This window comes from Mytilus edulis, chromosome 7 (genome assembly GCF_963676685.1).
Source record: "Mytilus edulis chromosome 7, xbMytEdul2.2, whole genome shotgun sequence".
NCBI classification, from domain to species: Eukaryota; Metazoa; Mollusca; class Bivalvia; order Mytilida; family Mytilidae; genus Mytilus; species Mytilus edulis.
Genome location: NC_092350.1, coordinates 85,842,877 through 85,858,360, shown reverse-complemented (window position 1 = coordinate 85,858,360; position 15,484 = coordinate 85,842,877). Strand labels below are relative to the sequence as shown.

Sequence of the window (15,484 nt, the reverse complement as noted above, 5' to 3'; positions counted from 1 at the left end):
ACACCAACATGTGACACATCACTGACACTCTTATACTTAACACTAATGTGTGACATAACCATGATATGCTTATCATCAGCACCAACATGTGACATATCACTGACACTTTTATACTCAACACCAATATGTGACATATCACTGACACTATTATACTTAACACCAACATGTGACATATCACTGACACTCTTATACTTAACACTAACATGTGACATAACCATGACATGCTTAACATCAGCACCAACATGTGACATATCACTGACACTCTTATACTCAACACCAACATGTGACATATCACTGACACTCTTATACTCAACACCAACATGTGACATATCACTGACACTCTAAACTCAACACCAACATGTGACATATCACTCACACTCTTATACTCAACACCAATATGCGACATATCACTGACACTCTAATCTCAACACCAACATGTGACATATCAATGACACTCTTATACTCAACACCAACATGTGACATATCACTGACACTCTTATACTCAGCACCAACATGTGACATACCACTGACACTCTTATACTCAACACCAACATGTGACATATCAATGACACTCTTATACTCAGCTCCGACATGTGACATATCACTGACACTTTTATACTTAACACCAACATGTGACATATCACTGACACTCTTATACTCAACACCAACATTTGACATATCACTGACACTCTTATACTCAGCACCAACATGTGACATATCACTGACACTCTTATACTCAACACCAACATGTGACATATCACTGACACTGTTATACTCAGCACCAATATGTGACATATCACTGATACTAGTGTACTCAACACCAAGATGTGACATATCACTGATACTATTATACTCAGCTCCGACATGTGACATATCACTGACACTATTATACTCAGCACTAATATGTGACATATCACTGACACTCTTATACTCAACACCAACATGTGACATATCACTGACACTCTTATACTCAACACCAACATGTGACATATCACTGACACTCTTATACTTAACACCAACATGTGACACATCACTGACACTCTTATACTTAACACTAATGTGTGACATAACCATGATATGCTTATCATCAGCACCAACATGTGACATATCACTGACACTTTTATACTCAACACCAATATGTGACATATCACTGACACTATTATACTTAACACCAACATGTGACATATCACTGACACTCTTATACTTAACACTAACATGTGACATAACCATGACATGCTTAACATCAGCACCAACATGTGACATATCACTGACACTCTTATACTCAACACCAACATGTGACATATCACTGACACTCTTATACTCAACACCAACATGTGACATATCACTGACACTCTTATACTCAGCACCAACATGTGACTTATCACTGACACTCTTATACTCAACACCAACATGTGACATATCACTGACAATCTTATACTCAGCACCAACATGTGACATATCACTGACACTCTTATACTCAACACCAGTATGTGACATATCACTGACACTCTTATACTCAACACCAACATGTGACATATCAATGACACTCTTATACTCAGCTCTGACATGTGACATATCACTGACACTCTTATACTTAACACTAACATGTGACATAACCATGACATGCTTAACATCAGCACCAACATGTGACATATCACTGACACTCTTATACTCAACACCAACATGTGACATATCACTGACAATCTTATACTCAGCACCAACATGTGACATATCACTGACAATCTTATACTCAACACCAACATGTGACATATCACTGACACTCTTATACTCAACACCAACATGTGACATATCACTGACACTCTTATACTCAACACCAGCATGTGACATATCACTGACACTCTTATACTCAACACCAACATGTGACATATCAATGACACTCTTATACTCAGCTCTGACATGTGACATATCACTGACACTCTTATACGTAACACCAACATGTGACATATCACTGACACTCTTATACTCAACACAAACATGTGACATATCACTGACACTCTTATACTCAGCATCAACATGTAACATATCACTGACACTCGTATACTCAGCACCAACATGTGACATATCACTGACACTCTTATACTTAACACCAACATGTGACATATCACTGACACTCTTATACTCAACACCAACATGTGACATATCACTGACACTCTTATACTCAACACCAACATGTGACATATCACTGACACTCTTATACTCAACACAAACATGTGACATATCACTGACACTCTTATACTCAGCCCCAACATGTGACATATCACTGACACTCTTATACTCAGCATCAACATGTAACATATCACTAACACTCGTATACTCAGCATCAACATGTGACATATCAATGACACTCTTATACTGCTCACAAACATGTGACATATCACTGACACTCTTATACTCAGCACCATCATGTGACATATCAATGACACTCTTATACTTAACACCAACATGTGACATATCACTGACACTCTTATACTCAACACCAACATGTGACATATCACTGACACTATTTTACTCAACACCATCAGGTGACCTAGCAATGACACTCTTATACTCAGCTCCGACATGTGACATGGCAATGACACTATTTTACTAAACTCCAACATGTGACATATCACTGACACTCTTATACTCAGCACCGACATGTGACATATCACTGACACTCTTATACTCAGCTCCGACATGTGACATATCACTGACACTCTGATACTCAACACCAACATGTGACATATCACTGACACTCTTATACTCAACACCAACATGTGACATATCACTGACACTCTTATACTCAGCATCAACATGTAACATATCACTGACACTCGTATACTCAGCACCAACATGTGACATATCACTGACACTCTTATACTTAACACCAACATGTGACATATCACTGACACTCTTATACTCAACACAAACATGTGACATATCACTGACACTCTTATACTCAGCTCCAACATGTGACATATCACTGACACTCTTATACTCAGCTCCAACATGTGACATATCACTGACACTTTTATACTCAGCATCAATATGTAACATATCACTGACACTCGTATACTCAGCATCAACATGTGACATATCAATGACACTATTATACTGCTCACAAACATGTGACATATCACTGACACTCTTATACTCAGCACCATCTTGTGACATATTAATGACACTCTTATACTTAACACCAACATGTGACCTAGCAATGACACTCTTTTACTCAACACCATCAGGTGACCTAGCAATGACACTCTTATACTCAGCTCCGACATGTGACATGGCAATGACACTCTTTTACTAAACTCCAACATGTGACATATCACTGACACTCTTATACTCAGCACCAACATGTGACATATCACTGACACTCTTATACTCAACACCAACATGTGACATATCACTGACACTCTTATACTCAACACCAACATGTGACATATCACTGACACTCTTATACTCAGCATCAACATGTAACATATCACTGACACTCGTATACTCAGCACCAACATGTGACATATCACTGACACTCTTATACTTAACACCAACATGTGACATATCACTGACACTCGTATACTCAGCATCAACATGTGACATATCACTGACACTCTTATACTCAACACCAACATGTGACATATCACTGACACTCTTATACTGAACACCAACATGTGACATATCACTGACACTCTTATACTCAACACCAACATGTGACATATCAATGACACTCTTATACTCAGCTCTGACATGTGACATATCACTGACACTCTTATACGTAACACCAACATGTGACATATCACTGACACTCTTATACTCAACACCAACATGTGACATATCACTGACACTCTTGTACTCAACACCAACATGTGACATATCACTGACACTCTTATACTCAGCATCAACATGTAACATATCACTGACATTCGTATACTCAGCACCACTATGTGACATATCACTGACACTCTTATACTGAACACCAACATGTGACATATCACTGACACTCTTATACTCAACACCAACATGTAACATATCACTGACACTCTTATACTCAACACAAACATGTGACATATCACTGACACTCTTATACTCAGCTCCGACATGTGACATGGCAATGACACTCTTTTACTAAACTCCAACATGTGACATATCAATGACACTCTTATACTCAGCACCAACATGTGACATAGCAATGGCACTCTTTTACTCAACACCAACATGTGACATATCACTGACACTCTTATACTCAGCATCGACATGTGATATTACAATGACACTCTTATACTTAGCATCGACATGTGATATAGCAACGACACTATTATACTCAACACCAATATGTGACATAGCAATAACACTCTTATACTCAACACCAATATGTGACATAGCAATAACACTCTTATACTCAACACCAATATGTGACATAGCAATAACACTCTTATACTCAACACCAACATGTGACATACCATTGACACTCTTATACTCAGCATCAACATGTGACATAGCAATAACACTCTTATACTCAACACCAACATGTGACATAGCAATAACACTATTATACTCAACACCAACATGTGACATACCACTGACACTCTTATACTCAGCATCGACATGTGACTTAGCAATGACAACTCTTATACTCAACACCTATATGTGACATAGCAATAACACTTTTACTCAACACCAGCATGTGACATAGCAATAACACTCTTATACTCAACATCAACACGTGACATAGCAATAACACTCTTATACTCAACACCAACATGTGACATATCACTGACACTCTTATACTCAACACCAACATGTGACATATCACTGACACTCTTATACTCAGCATCAACATGTAACATATCACTGACACTCGTATACTCAGCACCAACATGTGACATATCACTGACACTCTTATACTTAACACCAACATGTGACATATCACTGACACTCGTATACTCAGCATCAACATGTGACATATCACTGACACTCTTATACTCAACACCAACATGTGACATATCAATGACACTCTTATACTTAACACCAACATGTGACCTAGCAATGACACTCTTTTACTCAACACCATCAGGTGACCTAGCAATGACACTCTTATACTCAGCTCCGACATGTGACATGGCAATGACACTCTTTTACTAAACTCCAACATGTGACATATCACTGACACTCTTATACTCAGCACCAACATGTTACATATCACTGACACTCTTATACTCAACACCAACATGTGACATATCACTGACACTCTTATACTCAACACCAACATGTGACGTATCACTGACACTCTTATACTCAGCATCAACATGTAACATATCACTGACACTCGTATACTCAGCACCAACATGTGACATATCACTGACACTCTTATACTTAAGACCAACATGTGATATATCACTGACACTCTTATACTCAACACCAACATGTGACATATCACTGACACTCTTATACTCAGCATCAACATGTGACATATCACTGACACTCGTATACTCAGCATCAACATGTGACATATCAATGACACTCTTATACTGCTCACAAACATGTGACATATCACTGACACTCTTATACTCAGCACCATCATGTGACATATCAATGACACTCTTATACTTAACACCAACATGTGACCTAGCAATGACATTCTTTTACTCAACACCATCATGTGACCTAGCAATGACACTCTTATACTCAGCTCCGACATGTGACATGGCAATGACACTCTTTTACTAAACTCCAACATGTGACATATCACTGACACTCTTATACTCAGCACCAACATGTGACATATCACTGACACTCTTATACTCAACACCAACATGTGACATATCACTGACACTCTTATACTCAACACCAACATGTGACATATCACTGACACTCTTATACTCAGCATCAACATGTAACATATCACTGACACTCGTATACTCAGCACCAACATGTGACATATCACTGACACTCTTATACTTAACACCAACATGTGACATATCACTGACACTCGTATACTCAGCATCAACATGTGACATATCACTGACACTCTTATACTCAACACCAACATGTGACATATCACTGACACTCTTATACTGAACACCAACATGTGACATATCACTGACACTCTTATACTCAACACCAACATGTGACATATCAATGACACTCTTATACTCAGCTCTGACATGTGACATATAACTGACACTCTTATACGTAACACCAACATGTGACATATCACTGACACTCTTATACTCAGCATCAACATGTAACATATCACTGACACTCGTATACTCAGCACCACTATGTGACATATCACTGACACTCTTATACTTAACACCAACATGTGACATATCACTGACACTCTTATACTCAACACCAACATGTAACATATCACTGACACTCTTATACTCAACACAAACATGTGACATATCACTGACACTCTTATACTCAGCTCCGACATGTGACATATCACTGACACTCTTATACTCAGCTCCGACATGTGACATGGCAATGACACTCTTTTACTAAACTCCAACATGTGACATATCACTGACACTCTTATACTCAGCACCAACATGTGACATAGCAATGGCACTCTTTTACTCAACACCAACATGTGACATATCACTGACACTCTTATACTCAGCATCGACATGTGATATTACAATGACACTCTTATACTTAGCATCGACATGTGATATAGCAACGACACTATTATACTCAACACCAATATGTGACATAGCAATAACACTCTTATACTCAACACCAATATGTGACATAGCAATAACACTCTTATACTCAACACCAATATGTGACATAGCAATAACACTCTTATACTCAACACCAACATGTGACATACCATTGACACTCTTATACTCAGCATCAACATGTGACATAGCAATAACACTCTTATACTCAACACCAACATGTGACATAGCAATAACACTATTATACTCAACACCAACATGTGACATACCACTGACACTCTTATACTCAGCATCGACATGTGACTTAGCAATGACAACTCTTATACTCAACACCTATATGTGACATAGCAATAACACTTTTACTCAACACCAGCATGTGACATAGCAATAACACTCTTATACTCAACATCAACACGTGACATAGCAATAACACTCTTATACTCAACACCAACATGTGACATAGCAATAACACTCTTAGACTCAACACCAACATGTGACAGCAATTACACTCTTATACTCAACACCAACATGTGACCTAGCAATAACACTCTTATACTCAGCACCAACATGTGACATAGCAATTACACTCTTATACTCAGCACCAACATGTGACAGCAATTACACTCTTATACTCAACACCTATATGGACATAGCAATAACACTCTTATACTAAGCATCAACATGTGACATAGCAATAACACTCTTATACTCAACACCAGCATGTGACATAGCAATGACAACTCTTATACTCAACACCAATATGTGACATAGCAATAACACTTTTACTCAACACCAGCATGTGACATAGCAATAACACTCTTATACTCAACATCAACACGTGACATAGCAATAACACTCTTATACTCAACACCAACATGTGACATAGCAATAACACTCTTATACTCAACACCAACATGTGACAGCAATTACACTCTTATACTCAACACCAACATGTGACCTAGCAATAACACTCTTATACTCAGCACCAACATGTGACAGCAATTACACTCTTATACTCAGCACCAACATGTGACAGCAATAACACTCTTATACTCAACACCAATATGTGACATAGCAATAATACTCTTATACTCAGAACCAACATGTGACATAGCAATTACACTCTTATACTCAACACCAATATGTGAGATAGCAATAACACTCTTATACTCAACACCAATATGTGACATAGCAATAGCACTCTTATACTCAACACCAATATGTGACATAGCAATTACACTCTTATACTCAACACCAATATGTGACATATGCTCACAAACATGTAACCATACCACCCTTATATTTATTAGAAACATGTGACATGCACATTAATTGTAGCAATCACACTCTTATCCTCAACACCAACATGTGACATATCACTGACACTCTTATACTCAACACCAACATGTGGCATACCAATGAAACTTATCCTCAGCACCAACATGTGACATATCACTGACACTCTTATACTCAACATCAACATGTGACCTAGCAATGACACTCTTATACTCAGCACCAACAAGGGACATATCACTGACACTCTTTTACTCAACACCAACTAGTGACATATCAATGACACTCTTATACTCAACACCAACTAGTGACATAGCAATACCACTCTTATACTCAGCACCAACATATGACATAGCAATGACACTCTTATACTCAACACCAACAAGTGACATAGCAATGATACTCTTATACTGCTCACAAACAAGTGACATATCAACATTTATAGGCAACGCAAACAAAAAGTAAAAACACGGCTTTTGAAATTCTTTACTTATACTCAACACAAACATACACCACTGCTATATTACCATAATAAGCAACAGCACATATAATTTGAAGCAACTGTTATACACCACACAAACATTTTACATGGAAATACCTCTGAATTCTTTTTAAGCTTTGATCAATATTCTGAATTAACACAAAATACTGTTAATCGGACAGGTTTAATGGACAACAAAAATTTGTTAGAATTATATAAAGTGGGGCCTCATTTTTCCTGTTTCATTAATTTGAATCAGAAAATATAATTTGTTTTTATTTTTCTTGAAATAATTTTTTTTTAACTTTGTTAATCAGACAGATTTAATAATAATAATAAAAAAACTTGACAGAATTATATAAAGTGGGGCCTCATTTTATTTGTAACACAGAACTGAATCAGATAGTAAAGGTTTTATTTTGTTTCCTGACGAAAAAATATTTTGTAAACATCTGATTTTAATGAGTTGATGAGAACAAGTTGTGAAAACATCTTTAGTCAGATAATGTTAATTCTACAGATCTAATGTAAAACATCTTTTAAAAAGAACAAATACTTGACGGAATTATATATTTTTTTTTAATCTGACAGTTTTGATGGAAGTTCTGACATCTCACAATAAAACATGTTGTTTATTTGTTGTTTATGTAGAATATAAATACAAGTGTGACTGGTCATTTTATTCAGTTTTGACCACTGATTCATGTGATATATATTTTGTTTATATTTATTACACAACATTGTCCAGTTTATGACACAAGTTTTGATGTCTGTTATATGTTGATATTACAGTTTAGAGGAGTGACACCATTAATGGTGGCGGCTCAAAGAGGACACCTGGAGGTAGTGACGTACCTCGTCAGTCAGGGCAGTCAGTTAGAGGCTACATCCACCATGGTAATGATAGATATAATCACCTTACTCTGACAAAACATCACTTTATACAGAATCTACACAAAATCATGTTGTTAATCAGACAGATTTAATGGACAACAAATATTTGTTAGAATTATATAAAGTGGGGTCTCATTTTATTCGTAACACAGAACTGAATCAGATAGGAAAGGTTTTATTTTGTTTCTTGACAAAAAATTATTTTGTAAACATCTGATTTTAATGAGAAGTTGATGAGAACAAGTTGTGTTAACATCTTTAGTCAGATAATGTTAATTCTACAGATCTAATGTAAAACATCTTTTAAAAATAACAAATACTTGACAGAATTATATAAAGTGGGGTCTTATTTTTCTTGTCTCTTCGTACTGAATCAGAAAATATAACTTGTTTTTATGTTCCTTGAAAAAAGTTTATTTTTTAACTTTGATCATTCTACCGAATCATTGTTAATCAGACAGATTTAATGAACAACAAATATTTGTAAGAATTATATAAAGTGGGGTCTTATTTTTCTCGTCTTTTCATACTGAATCAAAAAATATAACTCGTTTCAATGTTTCTTGAAAAAAGTTTTTTTTTAATCTGACAGTTCTGATGGAAGTTCTGACATCTCACAATAAAACATGTTGTTTATTTGTTGTTTATGTAGAATATAAATACAAGTGTGACTGGTCATTTTATTCAGTTTTGACCACTGATTCATGTGATATATATTTTGTTTATATTTATTACACAACATTGTCCAGTTTATGACACAAGTTTTGATGTCTGTTATATGTTGATATTACAGAGTGGACTGACACCATTAATGTGGGCGGCTGGGGGAGGACACCTGGAGGTGGTGACGTTCCTTGTCACTCACGGCAGTCAGTTAGAGGCCACATCCAGGGTAATGATAGATATAATCACTTTACTCTGACAAAACACCACTATATACAGAATCTACACAAAATCATGTTGTTAATCAGACAGATTTAATGGACAACAAATATTTGTTAGAATTATATAAAGTGGGGTCTCATTTTATTCGTAACACAGAACTGAATCAGATAGGAAAGGTTTTATTTTGTTTCCTGACAAAAAATTATTTTGTAAACATCTGATTTTAATGAGAAGTTGATGAGAACATGTTGTGTTAACATCTTTAGTCAGATAATGTTAATTCTACAGATCTAATGTAAAACATCTTTTAAAAATAACAAATACTTGACAGAATTATATAAAGTGGGGTCTTATTTTTCTTGTCTCTTCGTACTGAATCAGAAAATATAACTCGTTTTTATGTTTCTTGAAAAAAGTTTTTTTTTTAATCTGACAGTTCTGATGGAAGTTCTGACATCTCACAATAAAACATGTTGTTTATTTGTTGTTTATGTAGAATATAAATACAAGTGTGACTGGTCATTTTATTCAGTTTTGACCACTGATTCATGTGATATATATTTTGTTTATATTTATTACACAACATTGTCCAGTTTATGACACAAGTTTTGATGTCTGTTATATGTTGATATTACAGAGTGGACTGACACCATTAATGTGGGCGGCTGGGGGAGGACACCTGGAGGTGGTGACGTTCCTTGTCACTCACGGCAGTCAGTTAGAGGCCACATCCAGGGTAATGATAGATATAATCACTTTACTCTGACAAAACACCACTATATACAGAATCTACACAAAATCATGTTGTTAATCAGACAGATTTAATGGACAACAAATATTTGTTAGAATTATATAAAGTGGGGTCTCATTTTATTCGTAACACAGAACTGAATCAGATAGGAAAGGTTTTATTTTGTTTCCTGACAAAAAATTATTTTGTAAACATCTGATTTTAATGAGAAGTTGATGAGAACATGTTGTGTTAACATCTTTAGTCAGATAATGTTAATTCTACAGATCTAATGTAAAACATCTTTTAAAAATAACAAATACTTGACAGAATTATATAAAGTGGGGTCTTATTTTTCTTGTCTCTTCGTACTGAATCAGAAAACATAACTTGTTTCAATGTTTCTTGAATTTTTTTTTTTTTCAACTTTGATTATTCTACAGACATGACAGAATCAACATAAAATCATGTTGTTAATCAGACATGTTAAATGGACAACAAATACTTATTAGACTTATATTAAATAGGGTTTGCTATTATTTTTACCTGTTTTGTAGAACTGAATCAGAAAATATATATTTAGTTTATATATCTTAATCTACCATTTATCAGTTTATACACAATTATAATTGGATATTTTCTTCTCTGATGTTATATTTCTTACATTTTGACACCTCTCTTGATTTATTATCACACACCGTCAGGGTTTCCGCTGGCGGTCGCCATTTTCGCAATTTGCGAAAAAATAATAATTGTGGCGATAAAAATTCGTCATTTGCGAAAGAATTTGGCGAAAGAAATATATAAACCGATTTATTTTCCTCCATCTTGTTTATTTACTTTTTTTCGAGTTTCTCGGACTTTATCCGATCAGACAATACTCGGAATTCACCTTGACCTCATTAAGATTTAGACAGAAAATCAATAATCAGCTGATTGCATTTTATAGCTATCGACAACAAAGGACTAATTAATAAAGGTGTTGATTGAATTGTTTCACAAAAGGATATGGTCAAATGGCTTCCGCTATAAATGTCACATACAGAATTTATTTACATCTTTGCGACGCACGTGTTTGAAGCAAACTTTTGACATCTCTCCCTTTAAAGATAGTTTTGAAAAGAAAGCTGTTGTGACGAAAATTGTTCAAAAGCAAGAAAAATCTCCGATTTAAAACTTTAATCCTTTTATCCTTTGACATTAATAAAGTCGTTTGAGTGACACATGCACGTGTTTCAAGCATAGTTGTACGTCTCAACTTTTTCATTTACGATAGTCAAGAAAAGATAACTGCTGTTATGAAAAAATCTATCCAAAAGGCTGGGAACAACCCCTCAAATGAGAGTAACCCTTCAATGTAATGACTACACATGAAATGAGGGATCAATTTCATGTGATAAAAGCTTTTGTTTTGTTGTAAAAATTACTTCTTAGTACAAAAGGGCACAACAGGAAAAATATATTTATGTTACTTGGCGAAAAAAATAATAAAGTGGCGAAAAACATATTGTTTTGGCAAAAGAGGTGGCGAAAAAAATAATTGACCCAGGGGAAACCCTGCACACCGTTAACATGTTTATATTTTTATATTGTTATAGGTTGGATACACAGCTTTACATCATGCTGCTGGGAATGGACATATTGATGTTACAAAATTGTTATTAGATCAAGGATGCAGTCCTTGGGTGAAAACAGAAAAGGTAATATTCAGTTTTATATACCTATATGGAGTTATTTTCTTTCAGAACGTCAGGTCATTCTTTTTCAGAATCAACCCGGACGATATCAAGTTTCAATGATATATGTTCCAAGGCATACAATAATTACATGTGTAAGGTCATTATTTTCCTTGATAAACATACAGTCTATGATTTACTTCACAACTTTATTCGTCTTATAGTTTTTTGATGCCGATTTAGAAATTTGTTTTTTTAAAGATCAATCGATAATAGGTGTAAAAGAAACTTTCATTGTAGTCCTGCAGTTTAATTATAGAAACAAATAACGTGAAGTTTTGTGGATTTATCGCTACAATAAACATGATAAAGAAACATTTTCATATACATGTGATGAATTTTAATGTAGACTTTCATAAAATAAATCCAGATTTAACATATTCGTGTGTAAGATTTTGAAAATCTAATTGAGTCAAATTGAATAGGTTGATGGATTTTTGGTTGCTTGCTTAACGTCCAGTGGCAAATATTTCATGCATGTTCAGAGCGATACACACTGAATAGGAAATCATACTGTGACCTACATGTATTTATATTCGTCTTCGTGTCAGTTCTTAACTTTTTAAAATTTATGTATACCTTTTACTCTATCAAATGAGCAAATAATAAGATAATCTTACATTCTATTGAATAAAATTAACGTAACTCACGCGAGAGTCGGTTGCGGAGGGTATATAATTATATCCTGATTATCTTTTAATAAAATGTATTTCTATTCAAAAGACAATCTTTTTTTCATTTTTCATTCGATTCAAGTAAAGTTGTTAAAAAAAATAATCACTTTTCCGCGATATAAATAACAAAACAAATAGAAAATAAAACATATCCCACCCTCCTTTTTTTTTGGGGGGGGGGGGAGGGGGTCAGATCATCGTTTCTGTATTTCGATATGTTTTAAGTTTTTTTTACTTTTTAACTTTACTGCCAATTGATCTTTATTATATTCAACCTAAACATGCATCAAATATTTGCCACTGGACGTTTAACAACCATGCAACAATAAAACACTATTTTCTTTATATTTCATCACCTCTATATTCTTTTATCTATATGTTTTGGCCTCACTTCCAGACTTACTTTTTTGCACATTATTCTAATATCTGCAAAACACCTTCATATCTTCATAAATGGTGACCTTTTGCATAGCCTCATACATGTACATGGTAATTGAAACAAGAACAATACAAACAATATAACTGCATGCTTCGGCTTTGAGAGAAATGTGTAAGTCCTAGATTCTGTTACAAACTTAATTTTAACGAAAATCAAATAGCATTTTATTGATGATTATTTAAATGTCAGTTAATTTTTCCTGGACGGGGGAAGGCATTAGGGGAAAGGGGAGGGGGAGTAAAACAAATTGTTGATTTCCCTTGAAAATAAGAGGGGAATGAAATATGACATTCCGTTTAAAAAACATATCTTCTAAGTTATCAAAAAATAAACAGTTTAATTTGTTGCTGAATAAATTCACAAAAACAAAGTTTTGGAAAAAAACGTACATTTACAGGAAATGTTTGTACCTATTCTTCAAATACACAGATCAGAAGTTTCACCTGGTAATCGATCTTAATCGGTATTGTATTATAAACCAATACAAATTTGCACTATTCCAATCAACATGTAAATGTATTTTACATAAAAGCTTTTTCATAAAGACATTACACACAGGTGTCAATATTTACACACCCACCGATAAGTTGTCATAAATCACGCATGGGGACGCTGATATTAATTAAAGGCCACTTTAAGAAGTCTAATCAAGCTGTGACAATTTCCGCACTAGATAAGAAGTTTCAGTAACAATAAAATTATGTTAGAAAAAAAAATTGTTGACCTGAACTGGGGGGGCACGTGCCCCCTGTGCCCCCCCCCCGGTAAATCCGCCACTGTTAGAAGTTACTATTCTTAAAATGTTTAATAAAGGTTATTTAATTTATAATAGCCATGATTTTGGATGTGAAGGAATTTTATTTTTAGATATTACTATTTAATGTTGCTGATGGAGGCTTTTTAATTTTAGGCATGATCATCAGGGGCGTAGCTAGGTATTCATCTAACTGTAGGCACAAATCGGCAGGGGGTCTGGGGGCCGCTCAAGGCCCCCATCAGGTCCAGGACAGAGCCCTGGTAGGGGGTTCAAGGGGGGGACGAAGCCCCCCGACGGAAAACGAATTTCAGCGTTTTGGCTGCAAAGTTTTATGCACAAAAATATTAAATTTTCTGGTTATTTAATCATGGTAATTATAATATACATGATGAAAAGTTCGACGAATTATGAATAATTTACCATAACATCAGAACGGTGAATTAAATAACGCAGTACAATTGGAAAATCAAATATTAAAAAAAAATATTTGTAATATGTACTGCCCAGCATAGATCCGCGTATCCCTTTAATTAAGCAGTACACCCTGTTTGGTATTTTCAAAACTATTCCGTTATGATCGATATATACTTAATTGATAGTACTTATTGACGATCCTTCATTAAAAAAAAAATAGGCACATGCACGTAAACACTCAGTGATATTACTATATAATAACACTATCCTTTTGGCTAGAAAGACATCAACCATCAATCTTTTGACTCTTTTAAAAACCTTCACCCTAGCCACACAAACACATACACACATAGTCGATGCATAATGCAAAAGTTCTGTTCTGTTCATACTAACGTAACAAAATTCAAGAAATTCGTATTTCTTTATATCCCGCTCTACTTGCTTAGGAATTTGAATAATTGTGGTCATTACACGTAGATCTGAGAGTACTCA

General features: G+C 34.9%; 1 protein-coding gene across 1 annotated transcript in view; it reads left to right on the top strand.

Annotated features, from left to right (window-relative positions):
• The window catches only part of LOC139482709 (uncharacterized), an 85,358-nt gene that overhangs the window by 20,890 nt on the left and 48,984 nt on the right, over positions 1 to 15,484 (top strand). The window contains exons 5-7 of the mRNA XM_071266775.1: positions 10,151 to 10,249; positions 10,880 to 10,978; positions 12,571 to 12,672. Coding sequence (XP_071122876.1) covers positions 10,151 to 10,249; positions 10,880 to 10,978; positions 12,571 to 12,672 — 300 coding nt within the window. The remainder of the gene's footprint in view (positions 1 to 10,150; positions 10,250 to 10,879; positions 10,979 to 12,570; positions 12,673 to 15,484) is intronic.